This window comes from Rhagoletis pomonella, unplaced genomic scaffold (genome assembly GCF_013731165.1).
Source record: "Rhagoletis pomonella isolate Grant_MI unplaced genomic scaffold, Rhpom_1.0 Rhpom_scaffold_00004, whole genome shotgun sequence".
NCBI classification, from domain to species: domain Eukaryota; kingdom Metazoa; phylum Arthropoda; class Insecta; order Diptera; family Tephritidae; genus Rhagoletis; species Rhagoletis pomonella.
This window is the reverse complement of record NW_023458558.1, coordinates 75,479,542-75,497,061: the sequence shown is the minus strand read 5'-3', so window position 1 is coordinate 75,497,061 and position 17,520 is coordinate 75,479,542. Positions and strand designations below refer to the sequence as shown.

The window sequence follows — 17,520 nt, the reverse complement described above, 5'->3', positions numbered from 1 at the left end:
ACTAGTGCGAAAAAATAATAATGTGACGTCAGCGAAAGGGTGGATGCAGTCAAAGAAGAGAGGATTAGCGATCCGCGGAAGGTGCCACCTTTGTTTCGCGGCATCGTGGTATATACTGTGATTTCTTCTTCTTCGTGGCAGTAGTATAAAATTAATGCTGCCCACCCCAATAAGCATGATCCAAATTGTTACCGTGAGAAGTGATCCGGATACTGAGCTGGATAAATAGGAAGGAAAACACGACGGATTTTCTACTAAAAAAAAGCTTATTGCGCCAAATAAAAACCCAGTGGTGTCGAAATTCTCATAACTGTATATATTTTTCCTAACGAGCTGCATTACAATTTGTCAGTACAACCTGCCAATGAAAGTGCAGGAATCGCTAGAGTGCGAACCAGTTTTAATGAGAAATGCTTTAAAAGAATATTTAAGGAACGTGTTTTCAAGAAGTGTTATTTATCGTTTTGCTTTGATATATAGTGTCGCTGTTTAATATTAAAAAAAATACCTATATAGTTTGTGAATGAAAAGTAAATTATGCAAACATAAGTATTACATTTTATAATTTTCGCTTACAGGTTTAATATCACGGTGTAAAAATCCCACTGAATGTATGGATTCAATAGCTTTCAATATTTGTAATCCCAATCGTAGCGTTGTACTCAATGAAAATGCTCCACGCGGTTGTGCGCGACGCAACTCCGCCAGGTTTTTACCTTGCAATTGCATCACAACATAATTAAATCGATCATTTCTACCACAGCCAATAAAGCGACAAACATGCTCTTTCCCTTGCAGTTTCTTAAGGACAGCAACTTCCATCTTCAAAACCTGCTTCGGCTGACGTGCCGATTCCACCTTTAACGCAACTTGTTCACGAGTTATCAGATCTTGGCCTTCATAGATTTCTCCAAAGCCTCCGCCACCTATTTTTCGCACAACCTATTATTAAGAATTGTTAATATTAAATAGGTCGATAAAAAATTAGTTAACGTACTTTCCATCGTTCTTTGACTACGTGGCCTGGTTGTAAGAGGTCTTCCGAGGCCATTTTAACTTCTGTTGCTTCAACACGGCACACGGTATTGTTGCTATTGATGTAATTGCTCTTATCACCCAGCGGAGCAGCTGGTGATGGCACCTGAAATGTTACGCGACTGCGAATGCCTAAGCGGCAATGTTTTGCTGGAAGTGTTGCAGATCGCTGCAGTGCATTTGAGACACGTTGTTGCCCCTCGTCAGTGATTTTCGGACCTGCATTTTCATTATCATTTACGTGCCTATTTAATATTGAAGGCGGCGGTTTCGATGGAGGTTGTAGCCGCAAAACGTGAACTGGCTCTTGGTTTTTTTTCTTTCGTATTATTTTGATTATACAAGTGTTTCTGTTGCTGTGGTGTAAGCCGTGCGATATCGCAATTTGTTTTTGTATATGTACTACCGCGACCTGATGCAATCTGTTGAGATAAATATTTGTTTTGTCGCCCCGCTGGTTGCAACCCAGTAACATTTTCGTCATCTCTAAAATATATATGAAAAAATACGATTATTTTTCAATCTGATTGAATGCATTCAAAATTGGTCAGAAAAGGCATACATGAAATAATTCTTAATATTATGAAGGCTACTTAAAACCTTTCGTTATTTCAGATGTATAATCAATGATTACTTAATTTACGGTTTTTATTAAGTATTTTATATCATCTAATTTATATTATCGAACCATACAAATTGTTAGTCATCGGCAACTTGTAGTGGTATACGCTGAATGCACTCTAAGAAATAACATGGCAGTGCAAATAAATAACAGGTGATTACTAGAAATTTCATTCCCACGACAGCCGGATCTACGTACCGGAATGACTCGGGGTTTACCCGACCAAGGGACTTTGTTTCGGCGACCTAATCCCGTTTATATCGACGATACCTTTCAATCATTTTACGTCCATGGAGCAATACCCCGCAGCCGGATTGCTCCGCGTCCTTCTTCTATGGGCTGGCATTGAGCCTCACCCCGGACAAGAAACATACTTCTGCTGCGTTTGCCAGAGATGACTCCACCCAAACTCCACTTCGGTTAGGTGCAATTCCTGCAACGTATGGAGTCACTTAAGAACCTGTTCTGGCCTTAGGTCTCACCGGGAGTGGACCACAAGCTTTGTGGCCCCCTGTTGCTCAAGCCAAACGGCACCACCAGCCTCCACGGCTACGCACTCGTGCAACGCGCACCCAAGGAGCCTACAGGACTCCAAGAAGCTCCCCAGAGCAACAGCAAACCTCCCACTCCCTCAGCCAACCAGCAGATCTTGGTTCCCCACACGATTTGCTTCGTTCGCCAGAACAGAGTATACCGCAACGTGGGATCAGTCAAATTCAACCCATGCCTTCGCTGGTACCGCTTCCGCTTATGCTCTAGTCTACGCACCACACGCGAACTACTGCGCCCCCTGCTAAAGAGCACTGCCGCCGTAGACAACATCGAACCCACTGCAGGCACCCATCACCAGGCAGCAACAGTAACTGTGTCGGGTACAGCAGACCCAAGGTAGACCTCACACGTCCCTCAGCCCCCCGTATCGCGATCAGCCTCCCAAGACATACGAAATTCTTACAACTGAACTGCAAGATTGAAGAGAAAGCGTTCCCACGACAGTCGGGTCTACGTAACCGTAACGACCCAGATTTATATCTGGCCAAGGACTGTCACTCCAGCAACACTCCCCAAAAAGTCTTTGGGGAATTTGTATGCTGCTACAACAACAACAACAACAACATTGAAGAGAAAGCAGTTGTTGTTGTTGTTGTAGCGGCACTACTAAGCCCCGCCTATTTCAGGGCAACATTCAATCATGGTCGTCAACTAACGGAAGGTCCAGGAAGCGAGCTATTTCAATGGGGTCGGACCAAAGGGAAAGGGGTGTCAGTCGAGTCGGATTGAGCTGGCATGTGAAGAGGTGGTCGGTGTCATGAGGGGATTCTCCACATGCCGGGCACTCATTAGGGATGTTGGGGTCGAGTCTGGACAGGCAGCTGTTGAGGCGGCTACAGTATCCAGACCTTAATTGAGCCAGAGTAACGCGGGTCTCTCTTGGCAATTGAAGCTCCGTATCTACTGCAGGTGATGATTGGGCTCCGATTACGGCAACAGAAAGCAGTCTTTATGGGTCGGCATGGCATATTGATAGCTGCGGTCCTAGAAACGAAGTTCCACAGCAACTCAACACTGTTGAGTTGCGCCGCCACAATGTGCTCCGTAAAGATCGCGAACGAGATAATGGTGAAGGTTTAGGGTTTAGAGTTCGAAATTTCAGACTTTGGTATCGATACTGAGTACTCATTCTGGCAACGAGCTCATGGTATCGATACTCTAAAAATATCAGGGATAAAGTATCGATACAACTGAGTATCGAACTCATCAAAATACGTTTTTTGGGATTCTAAAACTATTTTATTCTTCGGTCGTATATCTAGTTATTTCCTGAAATTAAAACAATACAAATTTAAAATATTTGATTTTTATTTCATTGCAGAACTTACTTTCACGTCAGAAGTAATTTTGACGTTAAATGTGCATACATACATACATATATACTTTAACGAATTTCAGATTTTATTAAGATTTTTTTGTAAACTTTTTGGGTATGCATTTTTGTAGCTTATTCAATTTAAGTATAATAATGTGCAAGTATGAATTAAAAGTCAACGATAAGAGGCTACACGTAAAGTTGAGTAGGTTACAAAACTGCATACCCAAAAGGTTTCTAAAAGTTCTGCATTTTCATGAACTTTGCGTAAAGTTAAAAAATAATAAAGGTTTATAAAATGAAAAATGTATGAAAATTTCATTTTATTAAGCTCTTTAAACCTACTTTTTTTATGAATAAGGCTATTTACACTTCAACTTATTTGGTTTATGTTATGCAACAGACTATACGAAATTTCAGTTTATTTTAAGTGATGAACAAAATTGATTGATAGTATCCATATAAGCAAAGAAAATCGGGTTGCCAATGGAAGAAAAAATTTAAAAAGTTTTCGATTCTACGAGTACTTTGCAAATTATCGAGTAAAATCACCAAATAAGGTATCGCGTATTAAAGTACTCATTTTTAAACCCTCAGTATCGATGCTTACTCAATATCGTTAGTATCGTTCGAACCCTACGCAGCCGTACTGCGATGAACATGATGTCGGTGGGATATAAATAATTTTTTCGCAACTTTTCATACCCTTCCTCCCGTAAACTGTTTTTCCCTTTCTCCAGCCCGCGCTCGCACTTTCGCTACTGCGCGGGCAAAAAAGTGCCCATGTCTGCTCTAGAAAATAATTTATGCAACGTTTGTTGATACGCGGTTTTGTAATTTAAACGACGATATGTATATTAAGATCTTGCTTAAAGCATCCTCTTAAGCTAATTAAAGCAATTGCGCTTATACCTATTTTGGTGAGATCTCTTAATATGTTCATTGCTTCGTTCACAAAAAATAAAATGCTTTAATTTCACGCTTAATAGCGATTCTTTATACGTTCAGAAAACGTAATGCTTTCTACCATCTTTAATGAAAATCGATTTTTGAACGAAAAAAACTTTATAGGAAATATAAAATTTTGGCCTATTTAAAAAGGTATCCACATTTATACTGACCGGAAAAAATAAGTATCCCGCAAAAATTCGCCTAAAAATGTATCCAATTGGATCTATTTAGATCCAAACGGCATCCCTGCTCTCAAGCACTCTTCTCCCTCATTCCCCAACACATATCCCTTGCGGCTACAGAGTGCGCAATAACTTGCATACATCTTGCCCCAGGTTTTGTTCAACAGCCGTCCCTAAATTGGAGCGTTCAGCGCTGCGTTTTCTATCGCCAACGAGCGGCAACGCGCGTTATCCCTAAACAAAAGCGCAATTTTTTTGACGTTTTCTCATTTACTCTCGTTTTTTCACTTTTGCCCTTTTTATTTCTCACTTCTGTCTGCAGCACTCAACTTCAAGATTTCTGTCAAAAATGAAAATGCCATTTACTTCGTGCTAGCGCCGCGATATTGTGGGATGCTTCATACAAATTATATGGGCATGAGGCTTGACGCGCCAATTTAGGGATGGCTGTAAGACGTGGGATCTGAGAGAGCGGCGGAGGGATGGTAAGCTATTTATGCAGGTGAATTTTTTAAATGTGCAGCTGTGACATTTCGCATGTTACAAGCAGCACGTAGGGCAACACAACGACGCGCGGTGGCGCAAGTCAACCAGAAATGGCGTTCGGTCGCATCCTATGGTGCGTGTACGCAATCTTTTTGCATTGCAGCTGTTTGCAGATATATAACTACATATCGTCGTTTAAAGTACAAAACCGCGTATCGTCATTCTGCAAAACCGCGTAACTGGCATTTGCCGCCAAAAATTGGATTGGCTCACACAAGATCATGGCTCAATCCTTATCCATTCGTCCTGAAATATACTAGCCAGAAATGCGATTGCTTTATAGAAAAAGAGAACCATTTTGAAATATGAGTGTTTTTACTCTCTAGCGAATAATTTATGCAACCTCACATTCGCGGTTTTGCATTTTGTTGATACGCGGTTTTGTACTTTAAACGACGATATGTATGGATGTATATATGTATGTACATATGTACATATTAAATTTGCTACAATCACCTGCATACTTGCTGCTTTGATTCACGCCTTTTGCACTTTAAACCTTTTTTTACCTTCCTTTTATTAGCTCGGGATGTAACTATGTAATATTGATGCGCCTAAAAGATGCAGCGATTTCTATTCTCAAGTTACATACCTGATGACAGTACGAATGACAATTATAATAGGGAGGTTTTAGTTTTTTAAACTATAATTTTATTATTATCATTTGCCGTCAATGGCGGAAGGTTTTACGTTACCATGAGTATTCGGCTGTTACCGAGTTATTTGCAAGCGTATTCAACTCATGCAAAAATATGCACACATACACAAACCTGTACGCAAATGTAAAATTTTCGCTCCAGTTTTTTTTTTTTTTGCTTTGGCAATGTTTAGTTTTGGAACAAACAACAGCGGAGCAATGAATCTCAAATGCGAAGAAAGTTTTGTACGAAAAAAACATACTGTGTTGTGAAAACGGAGCTTTTTGGTTTCATACCGGGATTGCATTTTTAATAATAGCAGTGACTGCAAGTTATAATTTACCAGTAAAACTTTTAATTTTCATGAACAGGAGCGAAAACTTTTTTATTCATGGTCGAGCACTCAACGTGGTAGCAGAGGTCCATTGCGCAAGTGCAACCATTTGTGGCGAAGCCAACAATTTTACATATACATATCGCACACCGTCTTCAAAAGAGTCACAACTCAAAATAACACGTTTGTCAGAAAATGCGAAAAACTATTTCTTAGCACATGATAATCATAAGGGCAAGGGCGAATTTAACTTAGGTTTTTTTAACAAATTATAACAAAAATTTGCTTCAGGTTTTGCTGAAAGGTAAATAAAAGCTCCGTATGCATTTTTAGCGCATAATCTCAAAAATGCCAAATTTTGAGTTGTGACTCTTTTGAAGACGGTGTGCGATATGTCGACAACCGCAGTTAACATAGTTGCATTAAAAAATCTAATAAGTAAATATCTCAGTTTAAAAGCTTAAAGTTAGATTAGTTTAAATTACAAACACAAATAGTTAACATTGTGTGGCGAAACGCAGCAAAAAGGTGCTTGTTATAATTGCTCTCAACCAACTTTTAAATTTGCAAACATATATACCCTGCAGCATATCAAACTGGTTCAGAATTTGCGCCGAGTTAGCCTAAAAAGGGATGGTACTAGTTCTTCATCTATCCCAACTCAATGCTTTCAACTGTCTTTTTTATCATGGCGATGTCCTACGAAGTGACAATTGTCGCCTTTTGCAGAACTTTTGAACTTGTTCTGAACTGACTCTGGCTTAGATGGTTCTGAGACAGTTCATATTAGATAGTTCAAAAAGGGTCACCTCCGGGCTAGAGCAAATGTGGTTGGTTTTGAGCTGGTTGCAAGAAGAATAGTATAGAGCATTTTCTTTAAATACTGTAATTAAATAAGTACGCATACAATTTTGTAAATAAAAAATACTTAATTTCATGATTAAAGAGCTATTTGTTTAACACTAATTTACTTTTTGAAGCAAACTGTGCTTTAAAATTAGGAACAAAAAGTGTTAGTTATTCCTTCATTTTCTAAAACCGTCATTCTTAAAAATAATATGTATTTGTTACGTATATTGGGTATTTTTGTGTTACTTATAACTAAAAATCTAAACTAAGTCGTGTGAAAAAACGAGAAAAATGCTGATATATTTAATGCTTATTTGTGATAACTCAGCGTTCATTTGTATTGAATGTATTGAAATTGTAATAATACACTCTCCGGCATCTAATAAGAATATATAGAATTTTGAATTTTCACAATGGTTTACCATGAGTAAATATTTTTCTTAAATTTTTTATTTAAGGATGGCTCGAAAGTATTACAACATAAACATATAAATTTACGTTTCTAACTGTGTTGAAAATTTAGTAGAATTCTAGAACCTGTTATAAAAACTTCAATATTAATATAATTGATTGCGCTGATTTTTAATAACTGTTTTTACGCACGCTCTTGAAGCTATTCGCCTATTTAAATATTTTCGTTTAAGATACAAAGTTACACTTTACTACATTAAAATTTGATGGGCTACAAAACTGAATACTCGAAATATTTATAAAAAAAAACTCTGATTAAAAAGTTTGAAATTTGAAGACATCTTTAGAGTTAAATAGTTTATGGAATATGAGACATACTTAAATAAAAATTTAACGAAAAATATTCAAAATGAAAAACATTGGAAATTAAAAAAAATCACTGCATAACTACTAGGGCTTTCGATTCCTGCTCGCACTCTGGATCATTTCGATACTCGGGAAATCGGGACATACGTATGTATGTAAGAGCATATCGAACGTATTAAAATAAAATCAGAAAAAAATGTATGTGTAAATGTTAAATATTCTATTGTCAAAAAAAAAAAACGTTTGTGCGTATAAGAAGAATTTAGTTCGATCCCTGTGGGGAAAATCTCTAGTTCTGAACTGGGGCGTTTCTAGTACATTTAGACCCAGTACTGGTTCGCGATAAATCTCTTTTGCATGCAAGCAACTGGCGAATTTAACATGGCGATGTCCTAGGAAGTGTCAATTTCGATAGTTCCAAACTAGTTCTAAATTCTATAGTTCCGAACCAGTTCTAAAATCGACAGACGAAAGAAAAAGGTATCATGATTTTTCAACCTTTCAGTTCTGTCGTGTGCGATTTTACATTATTTTCAAAGAAACGTTTTTTTCAATTTGAAATTAAATTTGTTTGAGTGATTGTAAGAAATGTACGTTTACATACCTTGCTGTAGCTGACTTTGCAGAGGTGCTCGCTGTTATTGGTTAGATTCCAGACGGCCCCAAGATGTTAATATGTTAACACAAAGCTTTGTTTTGTATTACCAAACTATGAAATAGCATCTGCGAAGCACAGAATAGAAGCGTATTTGAACGAAAAAGCCGCCGAACACATATCTATGTAAAGTAAACAAGCCCTCCGCTGAATCCCTTTTTCGATAGTTCCGAAATAGTTCTAAATTCGACAAATAGAATCTAGTTCGTTCTGCATCCCTTTTTCTATAGTTCCGAACCAATTCTAAATTCGTCACTTTAGATATAGATTTGTAGTGAAAAAAACTGAAAAATTAGTTTCTTAAAAGTACCCCTTTTCGCCGATTTGGGACTGGTGGGGATCTAGTTCCTATCGGACTAGTTCCTTTTTGGCGATAAAGACCTAGTACGGAACTAGAAATTTGATTCACTAGACCGCGGTTTTTCTGCAGGGATGCATGTATATGCTGTATATGTATGAGTAACAGGCTAACCTAATATTCGCGGCTTGCGTTTTGGTACGCACGCTGTCGAATTTGTTTTTTTGCGTCACCCGAAATTGGCTTGTGTGCGTTTGCATTTGATTTCATTGAGCGAAACGTCAAATCAAAATGTCTCGCAGAACAAAAATTGGAAATTGAGTTAGCTTCATACGCACGCCGTTCAATTTCGGTTGGTCCCATACAAGTTGTATGTGCATGAGAAATTTTTTGCCGTAAATTGGCGGCGTGCGTGAATATTAGGTTAGCCTGTAAGAGCTAGTACCGTCCGAAAACACTACAGTACAGATATATCAATAAACACGTACGAAAGAAAAGGAACACATACGTTTATAAATAAACATGTACACTACACATTTACAAAAACGGCACTCAAGTACACAATACATTGACAAAAACAGTACTAGACTGTCTCGCTTTGATTTCGGAATGCTTACACATTGAGATGTTAGCTTACTACCAATATAGATGTATTACATATATCCCAGCAAAAAATCGGTAATCGCTTTTAGTGGTAACGTGTTCTAGAAGGCATAGCGTTATAATGCCTTCGAATTTTTTCGCTTCTTTTAGGCATTGCCGGTAATGCAAAGTAGAATGTCCAACAATATTTTGTTTATTTCGCTTCTTTGTTTGATTTCGGGGAATGCAAAGTAGAATGTCCTATAATATTTATTTTTTAATTCGTTTCTTTGCTTCATTTCCGGAAATGCAAAGTACAATCTCCTACAATATTTTATTTGTCTCGCTTCTTTGCTTCATTTCAGGGAATGCAAAGTAGAATGTCCTACAATATTTTTTTTTATTTCGCTTCTTTGCTTCATTTCGGAGAATGCAAAGTAGAATGCTGCATCGTAGTCAGCTGAAAAATAGAATGAATACCCGAAAATTCTTTTTCTACCGTTACTTTCTGTGGAAATTTGTCTCGCATAAAAATCATGTTTTGCTTTGTTCAATTTGCAGCGAAGTTGAAGTCAGTCAATGAAGTGAAGTACAAGAGTGAGGAAGTACAATTTTAAGCTTAGTTAAATATGCATGTATGTACATACCGATTTTTAAGAAAATCTAAATAAATACATATGTATGTATAAAAGCTGATTTATAAAAATTTTAATTAATTTTAATCTTTTAAGACATTTTCTGATTTCAATTTAATATAAATAAGTATGTACTTATCTAGGCATTCTACATTAGTTTCTCTGTAAGGCATTCTTTGTTCGCTCCTCTGGATTCTGTTTATCCATGCGTTCTCCCTTCGTTTGAAGGTAATGCTGCAGGTAAGGGCTTACCTCCAATGACATGCCCATGTTAAAATAAGGCCTTCTTGAAGCGAAAAGGTAAGCGATTCCCATCGCCTAGCTCGTTTCCACTTTCGTTTCTGTGGTAAACGTGTTTTTTGCTGGGATGGTTTGATGGCTCCAGCAAAGAAAGTAAGTAAAAGTAATGAATGGAGAGGAACAGTGCAATCTGGTATTTGCAAAGCTCTTCCATATGGTTGGACAATACAGGCCTCACTGGTAAGCACCATGCTCATGGTTGATATTCTGGAGAGCGACGAGTATTGCGCTTGAAAGAAATTCAACAGTTCAGGGTTTAAATACCCTAAATTAAATACGCGGCCATTAAATTGATCATCGAGAAGCTCGCGAGTATAACGAGTTTTTCGATACACGAGAATCTCGTGAGAAAGTGGTCCTCGCAGGCAATTGCTTCTCGAACAATTTCGGGAAATCGAAGGCTCGAATCACTACACTCGTGCTCGGTGATATATTTACGTATGTACAGTATCGGTCATATCAATAGCACCCCCATATCGAAGTGATATTGTTTACCACTTTTGTTTATTTTTTTTTTAATCTAATTAAAAGGTCGAACATTTTGATGAAAAATCGTAAAATTTTCCTTTGATTTGTATACTGTTTAAAAACGCGGTATATATGATTTTGTTTTAAGCATGATCAATTTTTTTATAAAATAATAACAAACAAATTTTAACTCTCAATATATTGTGAATATTCAAAAAAGAAATGGTGTACGCAGACTTTTGCTGTTAAGTTTAGCTTAACTAAATTTTATAGTTATATTTTGCATTAAATTTTATGCGTACCTATATATGTATAAATATGACATTAATATTACCAATAAAGACTTTTTGGAAATAATTTAGCAGTTGCCCCATAAACTAGAGAGTTACATATTAAATAAACGAATACAGTTTGCTATTAGTTTTAGGGTCGTTTGAAAATCGAAAAAAAAATAATAAAGTTTATTTCTGCATCTTTTGTCAGCTTTTACATGACCAGGATGAGTAACATTGATAACAGCGCAACTAGCAACATATGAGTTTCAACCATCCAGCTCTGCATCCCTTTTTCAGTAGTTCAGAGACAGTTCTGAAATTTGTAGGACGGAACTAGCGCTTTGCCAGACTGTCTCTAAATTTTGCTGCAGGGAAGTTACGAAAATTAAGTCTAGACTTAATGAGCCTTAACTCTAAACTTCTAAACACTAAGTTCGAAAACACTAAATTCCGATAGCTTGATGAAAGTCGATGACTCGACTAATTTCGATAACTAAAACGCGCACTCATTAGCCTCGATAACTCGATCAACTTCAAACTCAACAAATTTCGGTAACTATCGATAAATTTCGATGACTATCGATAAATCGCGATAACTATCAATTAATTTCTATAACTGTGCGTTTTCATCACCCGATAACTCAATAAATTTCGATAACGCTATAAAATTTTATAACAATAAATTTCGATAACTCGATACATTCTTGTACTCCGATAAAATTCGATAAATAGTGATAACTTTCGATAACTCGGTATACTTTGGAAATTTGAATAATTTGGATTCTATAAACCTACAAATTTCGATAACTACCAACAAATTTCGATAAAACAATAAATATCTATTTCTCTATAAGTTGAAAGGACTCGATACATTATGATAATTTTATAAACATTTCGATAACTGTAAAATTTGATGACTCGATAAATTTAGATAACTTAATAATTTTCGATAACTAAATTTTCCTTGATATGATATATTTCGATTCTTATCGAAAAATTCCAATAAATACTAAAATTTTTAAACGACGAATAAACGAATTTTGAAGCCATAAGAACTCATCTCATCTACAGAAAAATACCTTTCCAATGGTGTTCTTAGTTCGGTAGAATCGCTAAACGAAGGTGGACAAAATTTATGTTACCGTATTAACATATATATATAGATTATATATATAGATATTTTCGTCGGTCGAATAACGAAACACTGTAAATGCTACATACACTATTATTCGATAAGTGCACCATTGGATAGACAATCCTTTAATCCAATAGAAAAATCTTTACGTTTTCTTAAATATCTCTTTGGCTCACTAATTTATTCCCGAAAAACGAAATTGTATTTATATGGTTTGTAATGGTTTATAAAAACTTTCAATTCGTTTTTCTCAAAACTATAATTTTCATGTTACACTATTTCATTATTCCAGCGACGTTTTTGCTCTAAATATCTGGCCGAGCTTCTCCTCCAATTTGTAGTGTGCGGCTTGATGTTCTTACACAAATGGAGGGACCTACAGTTTTAAGCCGCCTCCGAATGGCAAGGGATTTTTATGAAAAACTTTTTCACTCGGACCTTTGCCATTGCCGGCTGATTGGCAACGGCTGCATGTAAACCTATACAGGGCGGTTCAGCCATAAACCTGTTATCTTTTTGGTGGTTGAAATACTTAAATTAAAAGAATCGCGTAACCCAACAGCATGTAATGTACACATATATACAACAAAAGTTTTAAATGATCAAAGAGGTAATTTTTGATTTTTAATTAAAACAGAAAATAAATTTCAACTGTAATTGCGTTATTATTAGATACAAATATTGAAAAATTTAAATAAAACTTCATCGATGTAGCATATTAAACCGCATATTTTGTTTATTTGTAGAGCCTTTATTTTAATATGGACTTCGTGGCCAATATCATGGCTCAAAGCCGATCACAATCATTTCATGCTTATTAAAAAATGCGCTGCTATAAAATAATATAATGCTAATGGCATCCATTGCTGCATTTTAGTCTATTGTTTGTTGCTTTCCGAATTATCGCCTTTATTTAATAAATTTAATAATCCGCTTTATGTAAAATAGAATGCAGATCTAGAAAATTGATATTTTAATACAAATGTTAGCTATGTATTTTTAATATGTACATACATACATACATATGTACATATCTACGATGTTTATTTTATTTCTTTAAGTAATCTTACAAGAGTTGGGCATATTGTGGAATGTGGTAGCCTACGACTTTTTCGTCGGAAGTATAAGAAATTGTGGCAGTATATAAGGCTATGTTCGACTGAATTTGGAAGCATTCCGAGGAGACTGTTCAGATGTGAGTCTAGGGCTAAAGAAATTTGAAAAATTGTACAAATAAAATGCGTGCTTTTATCCTTTTCGCTTTGGCTGCCACCGTATATGCTGATATAGGTTACAACTACAATGCTGTCAGTAAAATTCCTTCTACTGGTGCACTAAACAGTTTGGGAGGACACACAGGATCTAGCGGTTTGAGTGGACATGGCGGATTAAGTATAGGTTCAGGCTATTTGGGCGGCCTAGGTAGTTCGGGTCTTGTAGGTCACACCGGTGGACAAAGCAGTCCAGTTTCAAGAGTTCAATCTACACCAACCACTTACGAAAAGGAGTTTTACACGTTCAGTGCCCCTGACAACGAGTTCGATGATCAGAACGCCGGACAACACATTTCCAATGTTAAGAAACATCTGCGTGTTGTATTTATTAAAGCACCGGAAAACAAAGGTTTGGAGAATGCTGCGCTCCAATTAGCGAAGGAGGCAGCAGATGGAAAAACTGCAATCTATGTACTTTCCAAACAAGCTGACATAGGCAATTTGACCCGACAAGTACAGGATATCAACTCCCAATCTAGCAACAAACCCGAAGTGCACTTTGTCAAATACCGTACACCTCAGGATGCCGCCAATGCTCAGAAGGTGATTAAGGCACAATACGACGAATTGTCTGGCAACTCCAAGGCTCATGATGGCGGTGTGGCCCCAGTGCTAAGCTTCGCTTCTCAGGTGCCTACCGCACAAGGACCTGGCCCCAAAGTTCCTTTCAATGCTTACCTGCCCTCATCAGTCTTGCGGCTATTTCGCGCGTAAAGTTTTACAGAGGCATAAATCGTGAATGTTAACTAATTTGTATGATTGTTGACTATTTTATAAATATACATATGCAAATGTTTATATCATAATATGTTCAATGGAACTAACTCTTAAATTAAAAAAATGTATAGAAACAATTGAAAAAATACTAAGGATGTATGTACATATTTGGAATCAGGGGAGTAAAAATTTGCTATTAACGTGTTTTGCGTGTTTCGAAACTTTTTAAAGGCCCTTGTGCGCGGAAAGGTTTTTAGGCATTGGCAGAACTAGAATATTTATGGATTTCAGCGAAAACCGTCAGTTTTACAAAAAAAAAAGAGAAGCACATTTCCAACGGCAAAAATATATCCAGAATACATATCGTCGTTCAAAATACAAAACCGCGTATCAACAAAATACAAAACCGCGTATGTGAGGTTGCATAAATTATTTTCTAGAGAGTAAAAACACTCATATTTCAAAATGGTTACCTGTTTTTATAAAGGATTCGCATTTCTGGTTAGAATATTTCAGGACGAATGGATAAAGATTGAGCCAAAAGCTTGTGTGAGCAAATTCAATATTTGGCATCAAATGTCAATTATGCGGTTTTGCAGAACGATACGCGGTTTCCTTCTTTAAACGACGACATATGGAAACGAATGCGCAAAATCAAAATTACCAAAAAAATGTTTAACCACTTTTATTAAAACTAATATGTAACCCCCGACAATGGGGTGTGCTTTACTAAACGTTGTTACGATATTCTTAAGAAAACTTATTACGCCTGACTTCCAAAACATAAATTTTTTGTATAAGTACAAAGTATAATGTTCTATTACGTAGAACTACAAAAAGCTTGCAATGGGCACGTTCAAAAGGCGCAACAGCTCAGTAACTGTTGCCATTGCACCTTCTGAACGCGTTGTTGTGTACTTCTGATCAACTGAACAGTTGCGTGTTAGATGATCGTAATATTTTTCTGGTAATTTGAGACAAAATGTTGTTGAGAGTTGAATTTGACAGCTAATGCATCAAGCCGTTCAGAAGACCCATAACGATCACTGATTTTTTTAGCAACGGTTGCGCTCAACTTCTGCACCTTCTGAACCTACCGAATGCGAACAATAGTTGTTAAGCCAGCAAAGGGTGCTGTACTCAGTGTTGCCAGGTCTTCGGCATAAGAAAACGTCCGTCTTGGTCTGAAAAAACGTTATTTCCTAGGTCTTTTTCAAATGCACAAAGAATTGTTCTTATTAAACTTTTACTGTATACAAAGGTACATATGTACGTAAGGTATATTAAAATGTCATTTGCTCTGTCACATTTAAAATTCATTCTAAACTGGTTTGAGATCGTTAATATAAAAATCATTTTATACATACACTTCTGATCAGCTGATTAAGTCATCAAAATTTTGATCGATTTTGGCTGTTTCTCTTTTGTTTATTTAATGTTTCTTATTTTTCAATAAAAGCCTAGCTCATTATATAACAAACAAAATATAAATCCACATTTCAAACTCTGTTCAGAAATTATAAAAAATCTGCAAAATTTCAGCTAGACTTTCAACTTTTTATTCAGATCTTTTAGAACTTTTTTGGGTATGCAGTTTGATAGCCCATTAAATTCCAGGGCAATCATGTGGAAATTTGAAGGTACTACAGAATCGTGTTAATTTTTAATATTATTTTTTTCTTTCTTGTAGACACTTGGTTAAGTGATCGGTTGTCGAAAATGCTAAATTACGTTCAGCTAAGATAGAACGTAGCAATATCTCAGGCTTTTGCGTTCATTACATTTTCAATAATGCGACCAATTGTGTCATTTTATTTATGCGCCTAAATTAGGGTTAAGTCATCTGTGTCCAAAGAATAAATATTTTTTTAAGGAGCTACTACAAAAAAGGTTGTAAAGATTTATTAAGAAAATAATTCAAAATCAGTTCTACTGACAAGATTTAGTAGCAAAGACAAATTACTGGGAAGTTAAGAAACGTCATTTTTTTCACAAAAAAACGTCCAAACGTCAACAGGATAAAAAAAAACGTCCAAATAACGTTAAAAACGTCAACCTGGCAACGCTGGCTGTACTCTGTAAGGCATCCAATCCCGGACCATCTTGTGAAACCGGGATATTTCGGGATATCATTACCATTAATATAAATATGCTAACAAATTAGTTTTGTAGTGTTGCTTTAGTGCCGATACTATAAACAAAAATAAGTTTGTGTTTTAACCAAAGAAATATAAACGTCTTTATTTTATATCAGTTTAAAAAAGTAATTACAAACCAAATAAACAAAAAACTATGGAACTGACATTAATTTACATACATTGCAGTCGAAGTAATTTTTACAAAGAGTAACAAATAAGAGATCATCTTTACACTTGCATATAGTATATACATATACTTATGTATGTATAAATACAAGTCGGACGGATTTCGTTAAAAAACAATGTTGTCATGTCTCCGCTTCGCTTAAAATTTTTCAGGGGTTCTATTCATGAAATAAGCTAACACGTATTCGATGATTTTTTTTCTTCGGAGATATGGATCTTTCAAAGTTCAAATTCAGTTCAAATTCATTCATTCATGTACTTCTCAAAATTATTATATCTCGGGTTCTGCTCATCGTAGAGACTTCATCTTATCGTCGTTTTAAAGCTAAAGAAACGGGCTTGATATTTCTATATATAATGAAAGATAATTTAGCTATTAACAGTTGGACTTTTAGATGTTGATTTTCACAGTGAATGCCAGTAAATTTGGGATTTAAAATTACACCATCTAAATGTTTGTTTAATTCTCTATAAAACAAATTGTTCCATAAAATGGGCGTTTTTCCAGAACTATTTTTAAAATATTTTTTTTATGACGAGATGGTTTAATTTGTAAGAGTGTGAGAATTAAACAAGGATTACCATGGTGTAATCTTAAATCCCAAATTTACTGGGCTTCACTATGCGAATCAACTTCAAAAAGTTCAACTGTTAATAGCTAAGTTAACTTTAGGACAATCATGACCATCATGTATATATAAACCAGATTCTTTAACTTTAAAACGGCGTTTAAGGTGAAGCTCTACGATGAGCAGAACCCAAAATATAAAAATTTGAAAAAGTACATGATTAGTCAGAATCACAAAAAAATCCAAACTTTTACAGATCATACATATATCCGAAGAAAAAAAGAAAAAAACGTGAAGCCAATAGAAACTGTGAAACCAAATTTTGTGTCCGATATGAATAAGCATGCCTCATTTATGTTTTGCATATTTTAATATAGAATAATAGTAGTGTTAGAATTGTAATACATGATTATTTGTAGGGTTGCTATTTTATAATTATTTTATGCCATTACAATGTCTGAATTTTGTTTTTTAATTTCGTCGTAAA

The 17,520-nt window shown here is 35.9% G+C and overlaps 2 protein-coding genes across 2 annotated transcripts; one reads left to right on the top strand and one right to left on the bottom strand.

Moving 5' to 3' along the window:
* Window positions 1–293: 293 nt before the first annotated feature.
* On the bottom strand, window positions 294–1,515 carry LOC118738579 (tau-tubulin kinase homolog Asator-like). The gene is made up of 2 exons (XM_036469518.1): window positions 998–1,515; window positions 294–942 (listed from the first exon to the last, which is right to left on the bottom strand). Exons 1-2 carry the CDS (start codon window positions 1,508–1,510, stop codon window positions 553–555), a joined length of 903 nt encoding a protein of 300 aa, XP_036325411.1. The 5' UTR covers window positions 1,511–1,515; the 3' UTR covers window positions 294–552.
* An 11,872-nt stretch (window positions 1,516–13,387) lies between these two features.
* On the top strand, window positions 13,388–14,149 carry LOC118738578. The gene has a single exon (XM_036469517.1). The coding sequence runs from the start codon at window positions 13,388–13,390 to the stop codon at window positions 14,135–14,137; it is 750 nt and encodes a 249-aa protein (XP_036325410.1). The 3' UTR covers window positions 14,138–14,149.
* Window positions 14,150–17,520: the final 3,371 nt, after the last annotated feature.

What these genes read in the sequence shown, in the direction of transcription:
- LOC118738578 (XM_036469517.1), top strand. Translation starts at nt 13,388, where the DNA reads ATGCGTGCTTTTATCCTTTTCGCTTTGGCTGCCACCGTATATGCTGAT.
- LOC118738579 (XM_036469518.1), bottom strand. Translation starts at nt 1,510, where the DNA reads ATGTTACTGGGTTGCAACCAGCGGGGCGACAAAACAAATATTTATCTC. An exon ending in TAGTCAAAGAACGATGGAAA is followed by an intron (nt 943 to 997) that starts GTACGTTAACTA and finishes TCTTAATAATAG; the next exon opens with GTTGTGCGAAAAATAGGTGG.